Source organism: Drosophila grimshawi, unplaced genomic scaffold, assembly GCF_018153295.1.
Source record: "Drosophila grimshawi isolate 15287-2541.00 unplaced genomic scaffold, ASM1815329v1 contig_311, whole genome shotgun sequence".
Lineage (NCBI taxonomy): Eukaryota > Metazoa > Arthropoda > Insecta > Diptera > Drosophilidae > Drosophila > Drosophila grimshawi.
In genome coordinates this window covers 707,420-725,711 of record NW_025063098.1, presented here as the reverse complement: position 1 = coordinate 725,711, position 18,292 = coordinate 707,420, and the positions used below count along the sequence as shown (strand labels likewise).

At 40.3% G+C, this 18,292-nt stretch overlaps 3 protein-coding genes across 4 annotated transcripts; 1 reads left to right on the top strand and 2 right to left on the bottom strand.

Moving 5' to 3' along the window:
- Positions 1–773: 773 nt before the first annotated feature.
- Positions 774–4,679, bottom strand: LOC6564344 (cleavage and polyadenylation specificity factor subunit 6). The gene is made up of 4 exons (XM_001990705.2): positions 3,021–4,679; positions 2,908–2,952; positions 2,684–2,847; positions 774–1,484 (listed from the first exon to the last, which is right to left on the bottom strand). The coding sequence occupies exons 1-4, from the start codon at positions 4,552–4,554 to the stop codon at positions 954–956; spliced, it is 2,274 nt and encodes a 757-aa protein (XP_001990741.1). The 5' UTR covers positions 4,555–4,679; the 3' UTR covers positions 774–953.
- A 1,302-nt stretch (positions 4,680–5,981) lies between these two features.
- On the bottom strand, positions 5,982–6,903 carry LOC6564345 (photoreceptor-specific nuclear receptor). The gene is made up of 2 exons (XM_001990706.3): positions 6,252–6,903; positions 5,982–6,193 (listed from the first exon to the last, which is right to left on the bottom strand). Exons 1-2 carry the CDS (start codon positions 6,901–6,903, stop codon positions 5,982–5,984), a joined length of 864 nt encoding a protein of 287 aa, XP_001990742.3.
- A 1,110-nt stretch (positions 6,904–8,013) lies between these two features.
- On the top strand, positions 8,014–18,057 carry LOC6564346 (serine/threonine-protein kinase Pak). 2 transcript variants are annotated; one of them, XM_032737729.2, is made up of 8 exons: positions 8,014–8,498; positions 11,915–12,125; positions 12,190–12,344; positions 13,439–13,604; positions 13,808–14,440; positions 15,963–16,741; positions 16,818–17,036; positions 17,103–18,057. In XM_032737729.2, exons 2-8 carry the CDS (start codon positions 11,978–11,980, stop codon positions 17,184–17,186), a joined length of 2,184 nt encoding a protein of 727 aa, XP_032593620.1. In that variant the 5' UTR covers positions 8,014–8,498; positions 11,915–11,977; the 3' UTR covers positions 17,187–18,057. The 2 variants fall into 2 exon arrangements, with proteins under 2 accessions (XP_032593620.1, XP_043071175.1); XM_043215240.1 differs by lacking the exon at positions 8,014–8,498 and adding an exon at positions 11,331–11,349.
- Positions 18,058–18,292: the final 235 nt, after the last annotated feature.

The following is an 18,292-nucleotide window of genomic DNA, read 5'->3' as shown; positions in this document are numbered from 1 at the left end:
TTTTGTTTTTAATTGAGCTGTGTTTGTGTTCGTGTTAATTTTCTAAATACGAGTACTTACCTTTAATATTGGCATGAATACTAATAAACAGAAATCTCAAAATAAAACTACATAAATAAATGGAAAACGCAATTTTTAAATCATTTTACTGGGAAACCTGGAATTAATAATATAAATCACTCTTCATGATTTTATATCCACTGAAGATTAATAGCCACGGGTTCATATAAAGATAACTTTTGAAATAAAATACTGATAAGAACAATAAGCTTCCAACTATATTTTATTCCTGCCTACATTTTTTTAATTTAATATTTCACTCAAAACTCATCATTCGACCGATTCTTCATACGACAGCTATACGATAGAGTAATATGATCCGAAATAAGAAAATACGGTTATCTTATTATAGAAATAGGCGGACAAATGTCAAGAATATATATACTTTTTCGGATCAGAGACGTCTCCTATAATGCATTATAAGCTTCACGACATAAAAATAATAATAAACTATAATAAATCAATATAAATTTCTTCACAACACATTTATATAGAAATACTTTCCAATTTTCCATTCTTTCAGAATATATAGGACTGACATGAACTTCTAATCTGTATACATTAATTAGCTAGAGGAAAATTCTCGCTTACGATCCGCAAACAAAGCATCTTTAGTTACATGACAGATACAAAATTTAGAAGAGACATCGATTTCCAGAAAATATAAACAATGCTGAAAGTGTAAATAAAATTCGACTTAACAGTTGCAACAGTTTGCTTAATTGGTAGGATTTTATTATTGGAAGTGTATTTGCAGTGTTGTTAGCATTTTGGGTGTCTGTGTGTGTGTGTGTTTTGTGTATAAGTGCATAGGTGTGTGGCTGCGTGTGTTTGTGTGTGTGGGCAGCTCAGAGAACGGTCTGCTCGTCTTCCATATAATACCTAAATAAATGCTATTCCTCCTCCTCTTTGTCTTTGCGATGTGATTTTTTCTTCTCAGTTCGACTGGAAGAACCGGAAGTTGAGGAGCTGCTTTGCTTGCTATTCCGCTCGCTGCGTTCCTTTTCGCGTGACTTGGATTTCCGGCGGCTCGATTTTTCCCGGGATCGCGAACGAATCTCACGTCTTGAACTATCCTTCTCCTTCTCCTTCTCCTTGTCTTTATCCTTATCCTTATCCTTCTCCTTCTCTTTCTCCTTATCTTTGTCCTTCTCTTTTTCCTTCTCCTTCTCCTTCTCCTTGTCCTTATCACGTGAGCGACGGTCGCGCGTGCTGCGTTCCCTATCGCGCTCCTTGTGCTCGCGCTCCTTGCGCTTCTCCTCCTTCAGTATGTGCAGATAGTCCTCGAAGTACTCCTCGCGATAGGCCGATTCCAGTGCCCGATATCGCGGATCCGTTTCAAATTTCTTCTTAATGTCATACCAGCGCGTATGGCGCTCAATGTCGTGCCGCTCCCGCAGCATGTCCAGAAAGTCTTTGCGTAGCTACCGAAAAAAATCACACAATTAGAATATACATAAATAATTTTCAAGATTTTTGACTACAGCTCATTAAAGGAGTTATCAATATGACAATAATTTGTTTTTATATTATTATTGTCCTACAACCTAGTTCGATATATTCTGAGCCCAGTTCGATCCTTACTTAAGCTCAACAGCTAAATTTCAATATATGAAAGGCTTAACAGAATTTAAGCCTTCTAGAATACTCATTGGATAGAGAATTTTGTGTTTTCAAACATGAATTTAGCATTAATTTAGAAATCAAATCATGATCAACCACTTAGATTGTTCTAGGAGAGAGTGTTCGACTAGGAGTGATTTTATTTTGAGCTTTAACTTGAATTCCAACAAAAAAACAACAATTTTTAACTCAAATGCAGCGTTAATCATAAAGCCAAACCATGATCTAAAAGCTATTGCATTTAGAAATCTGTTCAGTTTTGACAAAGTTAAGGCTGTGGAAAGTTTCAACCCTTTCTCTAATGACAAGAACTCAACTCTTAACCGATCGTCCCTATCCTAGCTATATGACATAGAGAACTGATCCGATTCACTTTGACATATTTTAAGTTGCATCAAGTTGGCTCTAAACTGGCTCTGTTTAAGTTGGCTCTAGATACAAACAGACGAATGGATATGGCTATATAAAGAATATATATATATACTTTAAGGGATCGAAGACGTCTCCTGCAAGTGCATTACGCACTCAAACTAAAATATTGCATGAGTTTCACCAAAATAATAGGAACTCTCTGAGAGATGGTGCTGGCTACATCGACATGGATCTTGATGATCTATAATATATATATGCTTTATGGGATCGTCTGCTTCAGTGCATTATACGAATAATATGGAATAGTATCCAATGAACTACAAATTCGCCAAAATTATAAATTCTACATTTACAAATTTCCAGCGAATAAAACTCTATTAAAAAGACTGCAAAAGCTGTAAAAGGTAGCTCTTTAGTTGCTGAGATCGGGTTACTCATGCAGACGGACCTGGCTAAATCGACATGGCTTTTGGATGATTATCATCAATATCAGTAAAATAGTTTCTGAAGTCGTCGGATATGCTTTCTGCTGCCTGTTACAAACTTTAACACAGATTCAGTATATCCTTTTAAACCACTTTTAGTGGGTATATGGCCTCAATCGTGGAATCTCTTGGGGATTCTATACCTGCTCTTTTTTTAGCTGCTTGTCCTTCTCACGTCGACGGCGCTCGCGATCATCATCATAGCTATCGGATCTGCGATCTGAGGAAGACGACGACGGCATATTGCTGTTGTTGCTGTTGCCACTGTTGCTGCCACCAACTGGCATGCGTTGCTGTGGTCCCATATCTGCAAAATGAAATTAAATCAGTTTAGTGTTTTAGGAGTCATCCTCCTCGGCATTCTTACTCATGTTGTGCGGCATGCGTATCATGCCTGGCGGTGGACCCATGCCTGTAGTGAGAGGAATATATATCATAAATAAATAAATATGAATTGCATAGGAATGGATGAGCACTCACCCATGTTGTGCGGCATGCGCATGTTGGGCGGCATCATGCCGGGCGGCGCATGCTGTCCACGTAGCTGTGGCGGCGGTCCGCCCATTTGTGGCGGCGGTACATTCAATTGTGGCGGCATTCCCAGCTGCGGCGGCGTCTGCTGTTGCTGCTGCTGGGACGGATGGTGTGCGGGTCCTGGCGTAAGTTCCTTGATGCCGGTGGGCACCCAGCCGGCATTGTCATTGCCCCACTGGGACTCCTGTGTCGGCTCGTAGCCATAATCAAAGGGTTCCGGCTCGTGGAAATACGGCTCATCGGAGGCGCCTGGTGGCGGAAAATTTGGCGCCATTGGACCAGGGCCACCGCGTGAATACTCGCGACACTCGGCCGTCATCACCTGTATGGCGTTCTCCTTGACACCACCCGTTGTCGAGATGGGACGTGGCGGCCGGGCCATCATGCCCATGCCGGGACGTGGCTGATGCTGCATCATGGGTGGCATGCCTGGCGGTGGCATTTGCATGGCTCCATCACCACCCATCACCATTAGCGGCTGCTGCTGCTGTTGGTGCTGGTGATGATGCATGGAGCCACCCATGCCCATGGGTCCTCCCATAATGAGGTTACCGCCAACGCCACCCCCACCGCCGCCGCCTCCTCCGCCGACGCCGCCAGAGATGTTGCCACTGCCGCTACTGCTGCCGTCAGGCATCATCATGGAGGCGGCACTCTGATTCACATTCTGGGTGAGACTGGCCAAACCGACGCCGCTCTCCGCAACCCTAAAGCGCTTCTGTCGCTCACAATAGGCGCGCCACGTCTCCTCGTTGAAGCCATAGTTAAAGTAGTCGGTGATATCAGCGCCGGGCTTTCGCCACGGCTTCTCCTCTAGCGAATCGATGCTGAACTCGTGAACGGCAACACCATTAATTGTGCCCGCTCCCTCGAAATCCTCGATGCTGAATTTGCCAGCCTGGGCCGATGGTTTCGCCTTGTCCGCCGCCGTTGCGCCCGCCAGCAAATTGGGTCGCTGCTTAATGTTGTATGTGCTCGGCGCTGACTTGATATCGCCAATGACCACATTGATATCATCATCCGAATCATCATCGTCATCCTCCTCCGAACCGGAACCATTGCGCTCCTTGCGCTGCACCGTTGTACTGCTCGTCCCCTCCTCCGTCATATCATCGGCCATCTCAGCATCGATGTCCGGCGAGCCGACTTCGATTCGATCATTTGATGCGCCAGCGGAGCCAGCATCTAGGGCGGTTGCCGGCGCAACGCTGGCTTTGCTGTTGTCCGTTGTGTCGGGCAGCGCCTCCTCGTCCTCCTCCATTTCCTTGGCGGGATCCTCAAAGTCGTCGGCGAACTCGAGCAGCTCCGCCTTGGGAAAGGGGGGCAGCAATCCAGCCGTTCCAGGCTTCTCGCCGGTCACCGCTGCGAGCGCCTCGTGTTCCGCCGCCAATGGATCGCTGCCGTTTGTCATTTCGTTGGTCGTTGAGTCCGGATTTGAGGTGCCGTACAGCCAGCTATCCTCATTCGTATCGTCGGCCATTATTGTGTGCTCTACTTTTTGTTCGCGCGCGACCACGAGTTATTTTTTTTTTTGTTTGTTAATAGAAAAAAAGAAACTTGCAAATGCCGAGCGGCTAACTCAGGTAAACACTGTTTATCAAACTCAAAGACTTTTTTTGCGATAATTTCTCATTAGTGCGTTCTGGTCACACTGGCACACATACTGAAAATTAGCTCTGCTTTATAATTCCAAATGTATCGCTGTGGAATGAATGAAAATGGAACAGAACAAATCAGATGTTAAATTGGCGCGAATTTTGAAATAGTTCAACATAAATAAACCAGTTTTCACGTGTAAAACATCGAAATTTGTGTTTTTTAAGCTGTTAACTGAAGGCCTTTTTTCTGCAACAGCTTGTGTGAATTGAAAAAATATTTCAATTGCACAGGCGTGAATTTTGAAGTAACTCAACATATTTCAGTTAGTCTTTGAAAAAACATCAAAAATTAATGTTTTTAAGCTGCTAACGTAATTAATATCTGTATATTTTTACTAATGAAACTTTGATTAAAAAATTTACTTATTCAAAAGCTAGTCTAAATTGAAAATATGAAGAAAAAAAATTAAATATTCAACAAAATCAATTAAGAATTTCAATAAATGTGACTTTTACGTATGAAGAGTTTTCTTATACCACAACTATGAATTGAGAAAATATTTAAGTTGTGCTGGCGTGAGTTTGAACTAATTCAACATATTTATAGCAGTCATAGCATTTAAAACATCGAAAGTAATGTTCTTAAGCAGTTTATTTAAATAAAAACTGTGGCTTTTTACTTGTAAGACTCCAATTAAAGGCTTTTTGTTTTCAACAGCAAGTATGTAGTGAAAATATGAAGAAAGAAAATGTTTCAAATAATTCAATATATCGAAACGAGTCTTTTGATTTTGATAACTTCGAAATTAATGCTCTTAAAATGATAATATAAATAATAAAAGCATAATAACATAAATATTAGTAATATTTCGATTGCACTGGTGCAAATTTAAGTTAATTCAACATTTTTAAAGCTGTCTTAAATTTGAAAAAATTGAAATTTACATATTTAAGTTGATAATTTAAATAATCACTGTGTTACTTTGCCTTTGTTGATTTAATTGAGAGCTTTTCTTATTCAATTATAAATTGAATATATGAGTTATAATAACAATTTCAAAAATTCCAAATATTTAATTCAGTCTTAACATCGACAATAATTTAGATAATAATTGTGCTTTAATTGAAGTCTCTTACTGTAAACATAAAAATTTAAATAATATGTAAGTTATATAAAGCAGATTAATATTAATCATAGAAATAGTCAACATTTCTTTGTCGCATTTCAATCGAAATATATTTTTCAATCCATAACTCTTAAATTTGTACATTTTTATTTTTCAAAACTTTATTAACATGATTTCTACACTCAAAGTGTTTTCAGAATATCTCGCACAACATTCCGGAACATGCAGGAGAGGGCGCAATCGTAGCGCCGCAAACAGAGTTGCCGTAATCCGAGCAGCAGTTGGCCAAATCGCAGCCAATGGGATCGGTGCAGCGTATAGCGGGCCAGGGAGCAGAGTGCTCCATTCGAGTGTGCCTCCAAAATCACGGCATAATCCGCATTGAGGGCCAGTTCTGCAAGGATATCATTTATCAGAGACAATTAACTGTAAGTTACCTAAGTTGTGCAAACCTTTGCGGCACAAGATGAGCGTCTCCAGAAAGTTGAGTTCCATGAGATCGGCACGCAGCTGTTGGGCCTCGGCTAGCAGCCACTTGAGCTGAGCATCTCCACAGGTGTCGATCATGGCGCTGATGTCGAGGGACCAGTGCGAGGCACGCAGAATAAAGCACTCACTCCACACCACCTGCAGAATGGCATCCTGCTGCGCTCGCTCCAGCAGACGGAACTGTTCGTTGAGCTTCGCCTGGCGCAGACACGTGACCAGAATTTGGGCGAGTATCTGAAAGTGCAGTGTCTGCCCGCCAGCAACCGGAGGAGTAGGCGACGGGGTTGATGATGTCCGCGCCAGCAGCAGACGACGGCAATGATTCGAGTTGCTCGGTTGCGATTGGTGTTGGGTGCGTGGACCACGCTCCTCCTGGACGGCAGTAATGTTCATACCGGCGGCGAGACAGCGCTGGAAACGACAGAAGGGACACCAATTGCGACGTGCCTTGTCCACGACACAATTTCCCTTGCCAGCAATGCAGGCATAATTGTTGCCCTTGCGTACGCTCCGCTTGAAGAAGCAGGAGCAGCCATCGCAGCAGGAGACCCCATAATGTTTCCCAGAACTCTGATCTCCGCACACCTGACAGCCATTGTAGAGGGACATGGACATGCCAAGGATCTCGATGCAACTGAGCGAAAAGGACGAGCTATTGGCGGTTTTTATAGTGTGTGTAGTATTTGTCCACAAATGATATGCAAATCAAAGACACTTCAGCTCCACATGATTTGTGCTTTTTATTTATTTAGCGAATTCCTTTGCCAACGCCCACATCGCTGGAGGGGGGCGTAACACGTCAAAAGTGACAATCATCGTGTTAACAATTTGTAAACAATTATTGTTGTGCTCTATGATTGGTCAGCGCCAGCCGGCCACTTGAACTCTGAACTGACATGTTGTGTAAACAATAATAATACAAAAAAGGACGCGTCGCGTAACGTCAACGTCCAATATGACAATTAGGGGTTGTAACCAAATTTCTTGGAGTATGAGTGCTGCTTTTACCCCAACTTAAACATATTTATTTGTAAAATACTTAATTGTATGTCAGGTATTTGCCCGCCTATTTCTGAAGATAATTTAAATGGCTCAAGACTATTTATCAAATATAAGTTTAAATTGTCAACTGGCGCTCTTGTTTTTAAATGCGAGTGTTACCAGCATCAAGGGTTTTGCTATGATTTTTTCATATATATCGATAACTAACAGCAAGCCAACCAGGCTTGAGCAAAAAATTGATTTATTTTTTAAAAAATAATTAAAGTTTCTATGAAGACTTAGACAAAATAATTTATTTCTTAACTGATTGAAAATAATGTTCAAAAATAGTTTGGCAAACCATTTTGCTTGTTAAGTACCATTTCAAATTGTAAAATTAATCGATATAGTCTGTTCAAGATTGTTTTCCAATTGGGATAATATTGACAGAACTTCCCTAATGTATTTACTTCTCCTTATCAAAATGCTTTGCCTCTACTATTACTTTACATATTTCTAGAATCTTTTCTTTGTTAAGCCGCCCAGCAGCAGTTGACTGCATTTACGACTAAATCACGACACCCGTTTAAATAATAAATAAATTAAGTGATTAGTAGAAATTAAATGGGAGAGCGATGGTAAGCATGCTGTTAATAACATTGCGACAAAAAATGTAAAGCGTAGGTCGCGCATGTTACGAGCGACATTTTTTATGGGGTATTTTAACGACAACCGCTTGCGGTCACACCATTTACATGTGTCATGTTTTTTGTATTTATTACAAGAAACTTTTTTTAAAATAAAATGTAAGCTTTCGTATCGCCAATAAGCGGCAACAACGCGCGTATTTAAGCCACACAAAAGGTCAGCCAGCAAGTCGCGTCCGGATCCGTTGTCAAAACCAAGTGTTTGCTCCAGTTTTGCATCGCCTGCTGCCGCAGCGCTTTTCTTTCTCTCTTCCCATGTCGGCCATTTAAATCCAGAAACTACAAAATATTAGTGAAAACGCGAAAACGTGAAAAACACAAAAACGTTGCGCGGGCAGTTTTTGTTACACACAAATGCGCCCAGCAAAAGTGCAGATGCAGTTGTAGTTAAAGTGAAGCTCATCTAAATTATCAACACAAGAAGAAGAAAAGGAAGCAGAAGAGTTGCTTAGAGAAGGAGAACGAGGGGAAGTTGGGGCGGCTGCTCAAATTGTTTGAACGTCGGCAAACAACGGTTCTGCTGTGAGTTAGTTTTGTGTTTCTATTATTGCCTTAAGTTTCATTCATAAAAAAAACGCATACACTGCAACAAATTCCAATTGGTGGTGAATGCAGCTGTTTCGTCGACACCTCAGCACACACACACACACAGACATACGCACACATGTGGATTGATTTTTCCAACATTCATTTGAGTGCGCGCCGTGTGTGTGTGTGTGCCGTCCAAGTGGTTTTTATCTCATTTTAGTTTTGGATTATATGCGATTAATGCATTGCTGCTGCTGCTGTTCCATATCCATTTTGGTGTAAAAATAAACCGCTAACCCAAATCAAAAGAACAAAAAAAAAAATATGTAGAAAATGTCAACAAGCGTGTGATGCATACAGGGTGCCTACAAGCAACACCCACCCCACCCCCACACGCACGTGCAGCGTGAAGCGCCAGCAGTGCAAGCAAAGAACTCAAATAACAGCGAGAACAAGCAAAACGTGCCAAACCGCACCAAATAAAAAATACATTTAAATGTATATGCATGTATGAGTGTGCGTATGTGTGTACACACTTATGCACGTAATAATTATAATGCTAGACTGGCCACACTTTGCAGTCAATTTGGCATTTAACGGTTAGCGGCCTCTGCATTAACGGCATATGCCCATAAATCTATTTGTATTTGCCTAGGCCTAACACCGGACAGGTAAAACGTAAAACGGAAAGCAAAGCGCCAACTTGCAACACAAAAAAAGTAGGAAAGGAAGGGAAAAAGAAATAGTGGAAGACACATTTCCGCTCGGTAGCGAACAAAACCAAAATAGACAACAGCGCACAGTGGGCGAGAATTGTTCCCTTTTTCGATCATTTTGAATTATTGAAATACGATTTAAGCAAAATAAGTAAATTGCAATGAAAAAAACATATATTTATTTAATTAATTTGCATAAATGCAATTGGTGGCTAATTTTAGCAAGTGCATTTTTCTTATTGAATGAAATCATAATACCAATTATAACTAAGAAATTTATTAGCTGTGCATTAATTGTATAAATATTTTCTGTGCTTAAGCACGAAAATTCGAAATTAAAATATAGAATTTTCAAATAAACTTTGATATATTATATTTTATTAAAATATAAAAGATAATCACTTTTAAGGTATGATTACTATGACTTTTAGCATATTTTAGAATTTTTCATAAATTAATTGGAAAAAATATATTGTATCCATTTAAATAGTTTGATGATCCCACAATGCATTCATTGCTGACGTTGTCGTTGTCTCTCTATATGCCTGTGTGTGTGTGCGTGTGAGTGTGTGTATGTTTGTGGCTTCTCTCAGCACTTGGAGGCAGCGCACTCAATGCACTTGTAGTTGTTGTTGCTGTTGTGCTGGTGTTTTCTTTTTTTTGTTGCAACATGCACCCAACTACACATATATTTATGTATGTGTGTTGGTTGGCCCACTTGATCAGATATAGGGGTAACGAAGGGGGGCAGTTGGGCGTCTGCCATTCCACACACTAATCTGAATGCGGCAAGTGTTGTTGAGTTTCCTGTAGTGCTGTCGCTCATTAGGGAATAATTTGCATTAGCTGCAAAAACTGTTTGCCAGATATATACACATTGAACATATAAATATATATATATCTGCATATATAGAATTTATATATTGATTTTACTTGAACTTCAACATCATGAGCAAAAACAAATTATAAAACAGTATTTCATTTGGCAGCTCCCGACGGCGAAATACCCTGTTCTCAACACCAAGCAAAAATATCTTTTGTCAATATAGAACTTACAAATTATAATCAATATTATAATTTTCTTCGTTTTTCTCTCTTTCATATTATTTGTTAATTTCTAAAAATATTTCTTACTTTTAAATGCAAAGTTTTCTACAACTATTAAAACCGTTCAATTTAAAATGCTGTCAAACTTTTCTCTATTTCTAAAGTGTATTTGATTATCCAATATACTCTATTTCTGTGGGACCAGGTTACATAAAAAATAAAAACCCAACAAAAAAAACAACAGAAAATGTAACCCAGTTCTTGGCGCCCACTCGCCGCACTCAGGAGTTGTTTGGAGTAGCCGGCATGGATAAGGAAGGGGAGTGGCTGGGCGCGGGGGGAGCTTATAAACCAATAATTACCTATCGACGGTGTTCGTCATCATTGCGCTCTTGATGATGTTGGGCAGACGGCCAACAAACACATATATGCACATACAATCTACACAATGGGGAGGGGAGGGAAAAAAAATACCTTGTTTGCTTACAATTTTCACACCCCCGTCCCCCAGCAAAAGGCTTGCATGCTGTTATTGTGTTTGCTGCTCTGCTGCTGCTGTCTCTCAGTCGCTGCATTGACTTTTGACGCCTGACGTTGATAAATGAATCATAAAAGCAGCGCAGTCAACGGCAGGCAGTCAGAGCGCCACCGGCAAACTTGCACGCAAACAAGGAACTAGTGAAAACGGAGAGAGGGAAAGAGGGAGAGAGAGATAGGGCAGACAGGGGCGCTCTCAGCGTGAGTGATATATTTTTTGTGCCCACACATTATTTATCTCTTTCACATTCTGAATTGAGATTGAAAGGCGTGAGTCGCATTATTGTTGTTTTTATTTACGTGCTAATCGATAACAGCTGTGCCGCTATTGCTCTTGTTATCGCCCAAGTTTTCTCCGCTGCCCACGACGATCGTCCGTCTGCTGCGCTCTCTTTCACTCTCACCATTTGTCGAGCAGAGTTGTTGTAGTTTTTCTGCTGCTTCTGCTTCTGCTGCTGTTGCTGTTGGTTTTGCCGCCGGGCAGTGGCAGTGACACTCAAAGCGAGTCCGAGCAGCAGCAACTGGCAGTCAGAGTCAGTTCGTCGGTCAGTCCATATTGATATTAATTACATTTGTATATTTATTTTGTGTGTGGGTGTTTTCTTTTTTTTTTATAAAAAAAAAACAAAAATATGGTTTTTTGTGTGCCAAAAAATAAAATTGTTCAAATGAAGAGCACACAATATTTGAAGTGATTTTGCAGATAATCATAAAGCACAAAAAACAACAACAAAGCAGAACTCAATCGCGATATATATATATATATATTATATTTACTGAATATATTTTATAAAGAGTGTTGCTCACTGTTCTTATGACTAAAGCTAAAGTTGTATGAAAATATGAGAATACAACAAAAAAAAGAGCGTAGAAATGAACAAGTAAAAGGCAACCGTTGAAATCTAGTTAGATAAGCGTTGTTGCTGTAGATAAAAGGCCTTGTCCCTGCCCTTGCCTGTGGCTGTGTGACGCATGCCACCCAATGGATGAAAGAATTTGTTGTTGTTTTTGTTGTTTTTTTCCTTTTGATAGCAGCAGCGGCAGTAACTCAACAAGTTGAGCATTCTTTTAACATTGATTGTGTTTTATTATTGTTATTTATATTTGTAGCCGTAGCTAGCTTCTTGCTATCAATCCAGGCATTTCAATAGACAGACATCAACAGCAGCAGAGATGTCCAGTGAGGAGGATAAACCACCAGCGCCGCCAGTGCGTCTAACCAGCAATCGTGGCGGCGTCGGCATCGAACGTGTTCCCCTCCCCGGCAGCGGAGGAGCGGGTGGAGATGCGCCCTCAGTTGACATGCGTCCCTTGCCGAAGGGTAAGTATTACCATACTCAATCACATATATATTTATATATAGTTATTTATAATTGCCTTCAAAGAACCCGACGACTCGGATCGCAAGAAGAAGACGCTGAAGAACAAGATTAAAGGCTCGAAACCCTCGCACATGGATTCCAAACCAAATATCTCGTATCCCACAAACTTTGAGCACACCGTGCATGTGGGCTTCGATGCAGTCACCGGCGAGTTTACGGTGAGTTCATGTCCCCATTGCAATTGTTACAATTGACTATTGATTTAGTTTGTTGTGCGCTTTGCTTCCTGGTCTCGCAATCATTATTGTTTTATGGCCTAGCAAAAGCGTTATCACAAATTCGATTGCCAATCTATCTTTTGCCAGTTCCAATTGAAAATCAATGCAAAAAACAAGAAACAAAAAAGGAACTAAAACATTTCAATATGCATCACATTAAACGTAAAACTACAATTCAAGGATTAACTAAAAAAAAAACCAAATGTTAGTTAAAGTTAATTGGAATTTGAATAGCTTTCAAAACAAAGCGAAACTTGCAAAGATTTCTTAGGAATAGTATATGTAAATTGCTCTATGTTCAATGTTCAGCGTGAAAATCTAAAATCTCAGTTGATTTTAAGATCAAGATTCGACATGAAATTTAACTATTTACTCCAATATGATGGTAACTTTATTTTTATTGTGATTATAGTCAAATTTTTGCCAGAGCTCATTTCTTTTATGGCTTTTACGCTTCTCAGAATCATTGATTGATTTTGTTTGATATCATGCCCCCTATTTAAATACTTAATTGTACATTATGTAACTTAACTCGCGATATACCAATTTTGTATTATTCATTATTATTTCAAGCTGCCAATGAAAGTAAGTAAAACACCTCGTTTAAAGCAACGGTACTTGCCTTCATTAGTTTTCTAAGCGAAATTCCAATCATCTATTGTTGTTCTTCAGTTGTGTGTGTTTCAATCCATTTCCTTGTTTTCTGAAATCGGCTCTTCCATAGTTACACATTTCGTTTAGATTTGTTCCTTGAAGTTGTTTCTTTCTTTTATCTACACTAGTCTAGTCTACACCAACAAACCCCTCAACACACCACACACTTCAACTATCACTGAGGGCGCTGCGCTTAAGTATATATATATATTATGAATATACTCCCAATTAATCCCAGATATATACAAAACCAATTCACGCTTCTCCTTGCTGTTCTTCTTTCTCTCTCTGAGTGTGTGTGTGTGTTTTTGTAACTGGGTTCCTTTTAATTGAAATTGTTGAGATCTTAACCGACTAATTGGTATTTCTGAATTTTACAGGGTATGCCAGAGGCGTGGGCGCGTCTGCTGATGAACTCCAACATCAGCAAACAGGAGCAGAAAAAGAATCCACAGGCCGTGCTCGATGTGCTCAAATGGTTTGACAATACAACCAAACAGAGGCCAAGTTCCAAGTACATGACAAATGCGATAACGACGCATTCAGGTGAGCTCTTCTGCATACGAAACCCATTAATAATAGTTAACTGAATCAGTTCTTCAACAATCCCCGTTAAGAAATATATAAAAAAAAAAATAAAACAGTTTAAATTCAATGAATATTCATAAGCAGAACATTTTGTTTATAACTGATTCAGTGAACTAAAAGTTGTAAACATTTGTTATTAACATACTCTACTCCGATTTTAGGCTCATCGCTGAGCCGTGTGAGCAGCAGTAGTCCCAGCAGCACGCCCACAGACTCGGAGCTGCATGGCTCGAATAGTGGCGGCAACTTAATTGGCGTCCAGCTGGGCAGCATGACACTCGGCCCGAATGCCAACAATGTGTCCGCAGCGGGGCAGTTGCTGAGCAATCACTACCAACAGCAGCAGCATTTGCTACAGCAGCAACAGTTGCAGCAGCAGCAGCAACAACAGCAGCAGCTACAACAGCAACTGCAGCAGCAGCAGCAGCAGCAACAACAGCATCATCATCACATTGGATCAATGAGTCAATCGCATTCGTACAATTTCGTTGGGCACACAGCCTCCTCAACCACATCCACATCGCAACATTCATCTGCCAATGAGAACGACATGTATGTAGATATGGGCGCAGCGCCGCAGCCGGCGCCGCCGCCAGTTGCCTCGCGGCCGGAGCGCACGAAGTCCATCTATACGCGACCCATTGAGGAGCTGCAGCCAGCGCCAATGCCAATGCCAGCGGCACCGGCAACAACACCCGCAACGCCACTGCAGAACCACAAAGCGACGGCGGCATCATCACCTCTAATTCTTAACAATGCCACAACGACGCTGGACAAGAACAAAAACAATGAAAGTGAGTTTAAATGTCTGTTAGCTGTCAGGCAAACTCAGCCAAATTTAGCTCTTGATTTTACTAACAGTGCTTTGCAGTATGTAGGAATTAAATTGCTTTATTCAAATGCCTCAGAAGTCTCGATCATAATCCAAATGTCGTCTGCGGATTATTTTTGACAGTTTTTGCTCTGCTTAGAATTTTTTATATACATATATTATTATTTAGGCTATTGTATACTATAGTATCCGGGCACTAGTATCTCTCTTTCTACTCTGAACCCACTTAAAATAGGAAAGGGGATATAATAAATATGAGCAAAAGTAGGTAACAGGTAGAAAGAAACAGGTGTATATATTCTTGATTAGCAGTAATAGCCGAGTCGATCTAACCATGTCCATCTGTGTGCCGAGTCGATCTAAGCATGTCCGTCTCACCTAATATAAGATAAATATAAATATCGATATAAATCGATTATTGCTTTCAGTAATAGACTCAATTTTAAAGATATAGCATACCAATTGAAATAACCAGACATATATTAGATCTACATAAAACAGAAACACGAATTTCGTTAACCCAAAAACAGATATATCTCATACATATATATCAACAAATCTCCTACATTTGTATTCAGTAAAGAGTGACAGTTAGCTCATTAAATGAATCAGTTGAAAACCCACTCAATTTTCAATATTTACATTATTTTTGATACCCAATCTTTATAATCATAGTCATATTACAAGTTCTTGCTAACAAATGACAAATATATAGAGTTGATATAGATCTGTGAATACGAGTTTACATAAAATGAAAGCAATATCCATTTAACTGCAAGGGCATTAGGAGACTTCGGAGTGCAGTTCGAAGATGGTTTCAGTTTACCTTGTTGTCTTAGTTGAAGTAATGATGCACTAATGCATTGATGTGTAATGTGTAATGTTAATGTTATTGTCATTTGTCATTTGTATCGCCTCTGTGTTCTGTTTTGTTCTGTTTTGAAATTGCTTTTGAATTGCTGCTAAACAACCAACTGAAACATCAGCAACAAGTGTAACTGCAACAGCAGCAGCAGACTGCAGCTCAACAGCAGCAGCAGCAGAAACAGAAGGCACTGGGGCAACAACAACAACAACAACAGCAAGAACGACAACAACAACAGCTGCTACTAATGCTACTCGTATTTTGTCTGCTATTGCTACAAATGCTACTACTAATTGTCCTCCCACAACTCCTACAACAGCAGTTGCTGCAGCTTCTAGCAGAGAGGAGCGGCAGCTCGTTGAATGCAATGCAGCAGCAACAACAGAAGCAACAGTTCTAACCGCTTTAGCAGCAACAGCAACAACGACTAATCACCACTCTTCTGCTTCCTCCTTTTCATCGTTCACCTCGTTCCATGATGATGCGACGCCGCCGCTGTCCGCCAATGCCCTGCCATCGATCCACTGTCCAACGCCAACGTCTTCCGCACGCAACTCCGGCGCTGTGCCGCCCATGCTGCCCACAATAACGATGGTAACACCTGCCACACCTGCCACAGACCTCTACCATTATCCGGCGGCGGCCAACAACCTCAATGCCTCAGCGTTGGCAGCAACGCCTGCGGCGGGCACACAAATTGCAGTGCCGCAGCAGGCAGCAGCTGCCACAACAGCAGCAGCAACAGCAACAACAACGGCGGCGACGACAACGACGACGACGCGAGCCGCCAACGCCAAGAAGAAGAAAATGTCGGATGAGGAAATATTAGAGAAACTGCGCACCATTGTCTCTGTGGGTGATCCCAATCGCAAGTACACCAAAATGGAGAAAATTGGCCAGGGTGCCTCGGGCACAGTTTACACAGCAATTGAATCATCCACGGGCATGGAGGTGGCCATCAAACAGATGAACTTGTCACAGCAGCCCAAAAAGGAGCTCATCATCAATGAGATACTCGTTATGCGAGAGAACAAGCACCCGAATGTCGTCAACTATTTGGACAGCTATCTGGTGTCGGAAGAGCTGTGGGTGGTTATGGAATATCTGCCCGGTGGCTCATTGACCGATGTCGTTACCGAGACCTGTATGGATGAGGGACAAATTGCGGCCGTTTGCCGTGAGGTGCTGCAGGCGCTCGAGTTTCTGCACGCCAATCAGGTCATTCATCGCGATATTAAAAGTGATAATATACTGCTTGGCCTGGATGGCTCCGTCAAGCTGACTGATTTCGGTTTCTGTGCGCAAATCTCGCCGGAGCAATCGAAACGCACAACAATGGTCGGCACACCCTACTGGATGGCCCCAGAGGTAGTCACACGCAAGCATTACGGACCCAAGGTAATAATAACTTGCAATATATATCTGATAACAAAAAAAAAAAAACGATCTTTTTATGGATGTGAATTGATTTCAGGTCGATTTGTGGTCGCTGGGCATTATGGCCATTGAGATGGTCGAGGGTGAACCGCCGTATTTGAATGAGAATCCGCTTAAAGCCCTATACCTCATTGCCACAAACGGAAAGCCGGAGATTAAGGAAAAAGACAAGCTGACGGCAGCATTTCAAGATTTTCTAGATCAGTGTCTCGAAGTGGAGGTGGAGCGGCGCGCCAGCGCCATGGACCTGCTAAAGGTGACTAAAACTCAACTTTCATTTAATAATTTCATTGTGTATGCTAATTTGTTATAATTATTTTAGCATCCCTTCTTGAAATTGGCACGTCCATTGGCCAGTCTGACGCCTTTGATTATGGCCGCCAAGGAGGCAACTAAGGGCAACTGATTGACAACCAAAAAGCAGCAACTTATTTAACCATTACTAATGAATTACTATTACAAGCAACAGCAGCAGCGACAACAACAGCAACCACAATAACAATAGCACCAATTTATGCGTATGAATGAACAGATGAGAGATAAATGATTAGAGTTTATGATTATTTATATAAACGTATTTATATACATACACATATATATTCTTATTATATACATTATTAACTACTCTATAAAAACAATTCAATGGGCAACTTCAACACACATGTAGCCAAAATACGCGTAGTTCATTATTTAACACCACCATTCGGTTTCCAGTCGATTGCTGAAGTTTAAGATCATTTTAAACGACAACAAGTACTTTGTTTCGCATATATATATATGCAAATATATATTAAAAGCGGTCAGCAAACAATTTATTCAATTTTGACAGTTTTGCTGCTGATTTGTTATACCAAATTATCGGGCATTTTAAATGCCTTGGAAAGTTATTTTAAATAGTTTCGACACAAATTCATTGAACACATTATCGTAAAAAACACTACATTTAAAAATTGGCATTTGCATTTAAAAATCATATGAAACTAATAATAATAATAACTAAATATTATATACTATAACAATTGTATAAAGAGGAAAAGCACCTATAATTTCAATAATCGTTTTTCATTCATTTTCTTTAAGAACAAACTGAGTAGAAGAGAGAAAACACACACACGAAATTCTTGCGCAAAACGCTGTAACACTAACTTTAATCACTTAAGAGTATTATTTAAATGTTTCATTTGCAAACTTTTGCTGCATTCAGTAAAAGTTTCGACTAGTTTCTTAAACTGCTTTATTTAATAAAACAAAACGTAAATATATTTTTTTACATATGAGCTTGTGAATTTTTATTTTGTGCATCTTTTTATTTATTTTTTGTTTTTGTATTTTGTTTTTAGCTGCTATTTTGAAAAGAAATTTGAGCGTTCATTTTGACTTTCACAAAGGATCTGTCCAAAAACAAGTTGCAACTAAATACTACCTTATCACGCTTTGCCCATCGCTCGATTGCACCCAAGACAAAAAAAAATACACACACACACATACAACACCCACATCCCTTTTGTACTA

Coding starts and splice junctions, on each gene's coding strand:
- LOC6564344 (XM_001990705.2), bottom strand. CDS start 4,554: ATGGCCGACGATACGAATGAGGATAGCTGGCTGTACGGCACCTCAAAT. Junction 2,953..3,020: donor GCGCATGCCGCACAACATGG/GTGAGTGCTCAT, acceptor CTCTCACTACAG/GCATGGGTCCACCGCCAGGC. Junction 2,848..2,907: donor ACGCATGCCGCACAACATGA/GTAAGAATGCCG, acceptor TTCATTTTGCAG/ATATGGGACCACAGCAACGC.
- LOC6564345 (XM_001990706.3), bottom strand. CDS start 6,903: ATGTCCATGTCCCTCTACAATGGCTGTCAGGTGTGCGGAGATCAGAGT. Junction 6,194..6,251: donor GCTCATCTTGTGCCGCAAAG/GTTTGCACAACT, acceptor ATATCCTTGCAG/AACTGGCCCTCAATGCGGAT.
- LOC6564346 (XM_032737729.2), top strand. CDS start 11,978: ATGTCCAGTGAGGAGGATAAACCACCAGCGCCGCCAGTGCGTCTAACC. Junction 12,345..13,438: donor CAGTCACCGGCGAGTTTACG/GTGAGTTCATGT, acceptor TGAATTTTACAG/GGTATGCCAGAGGCGTGGGC. Junction 17,037..17,102: donor GCGCCATGGACCTGCTAAAG/GTGACTAAAACT, acceptor TAATTATTTTAG/CATCCCTTCTTGAAATTGGC.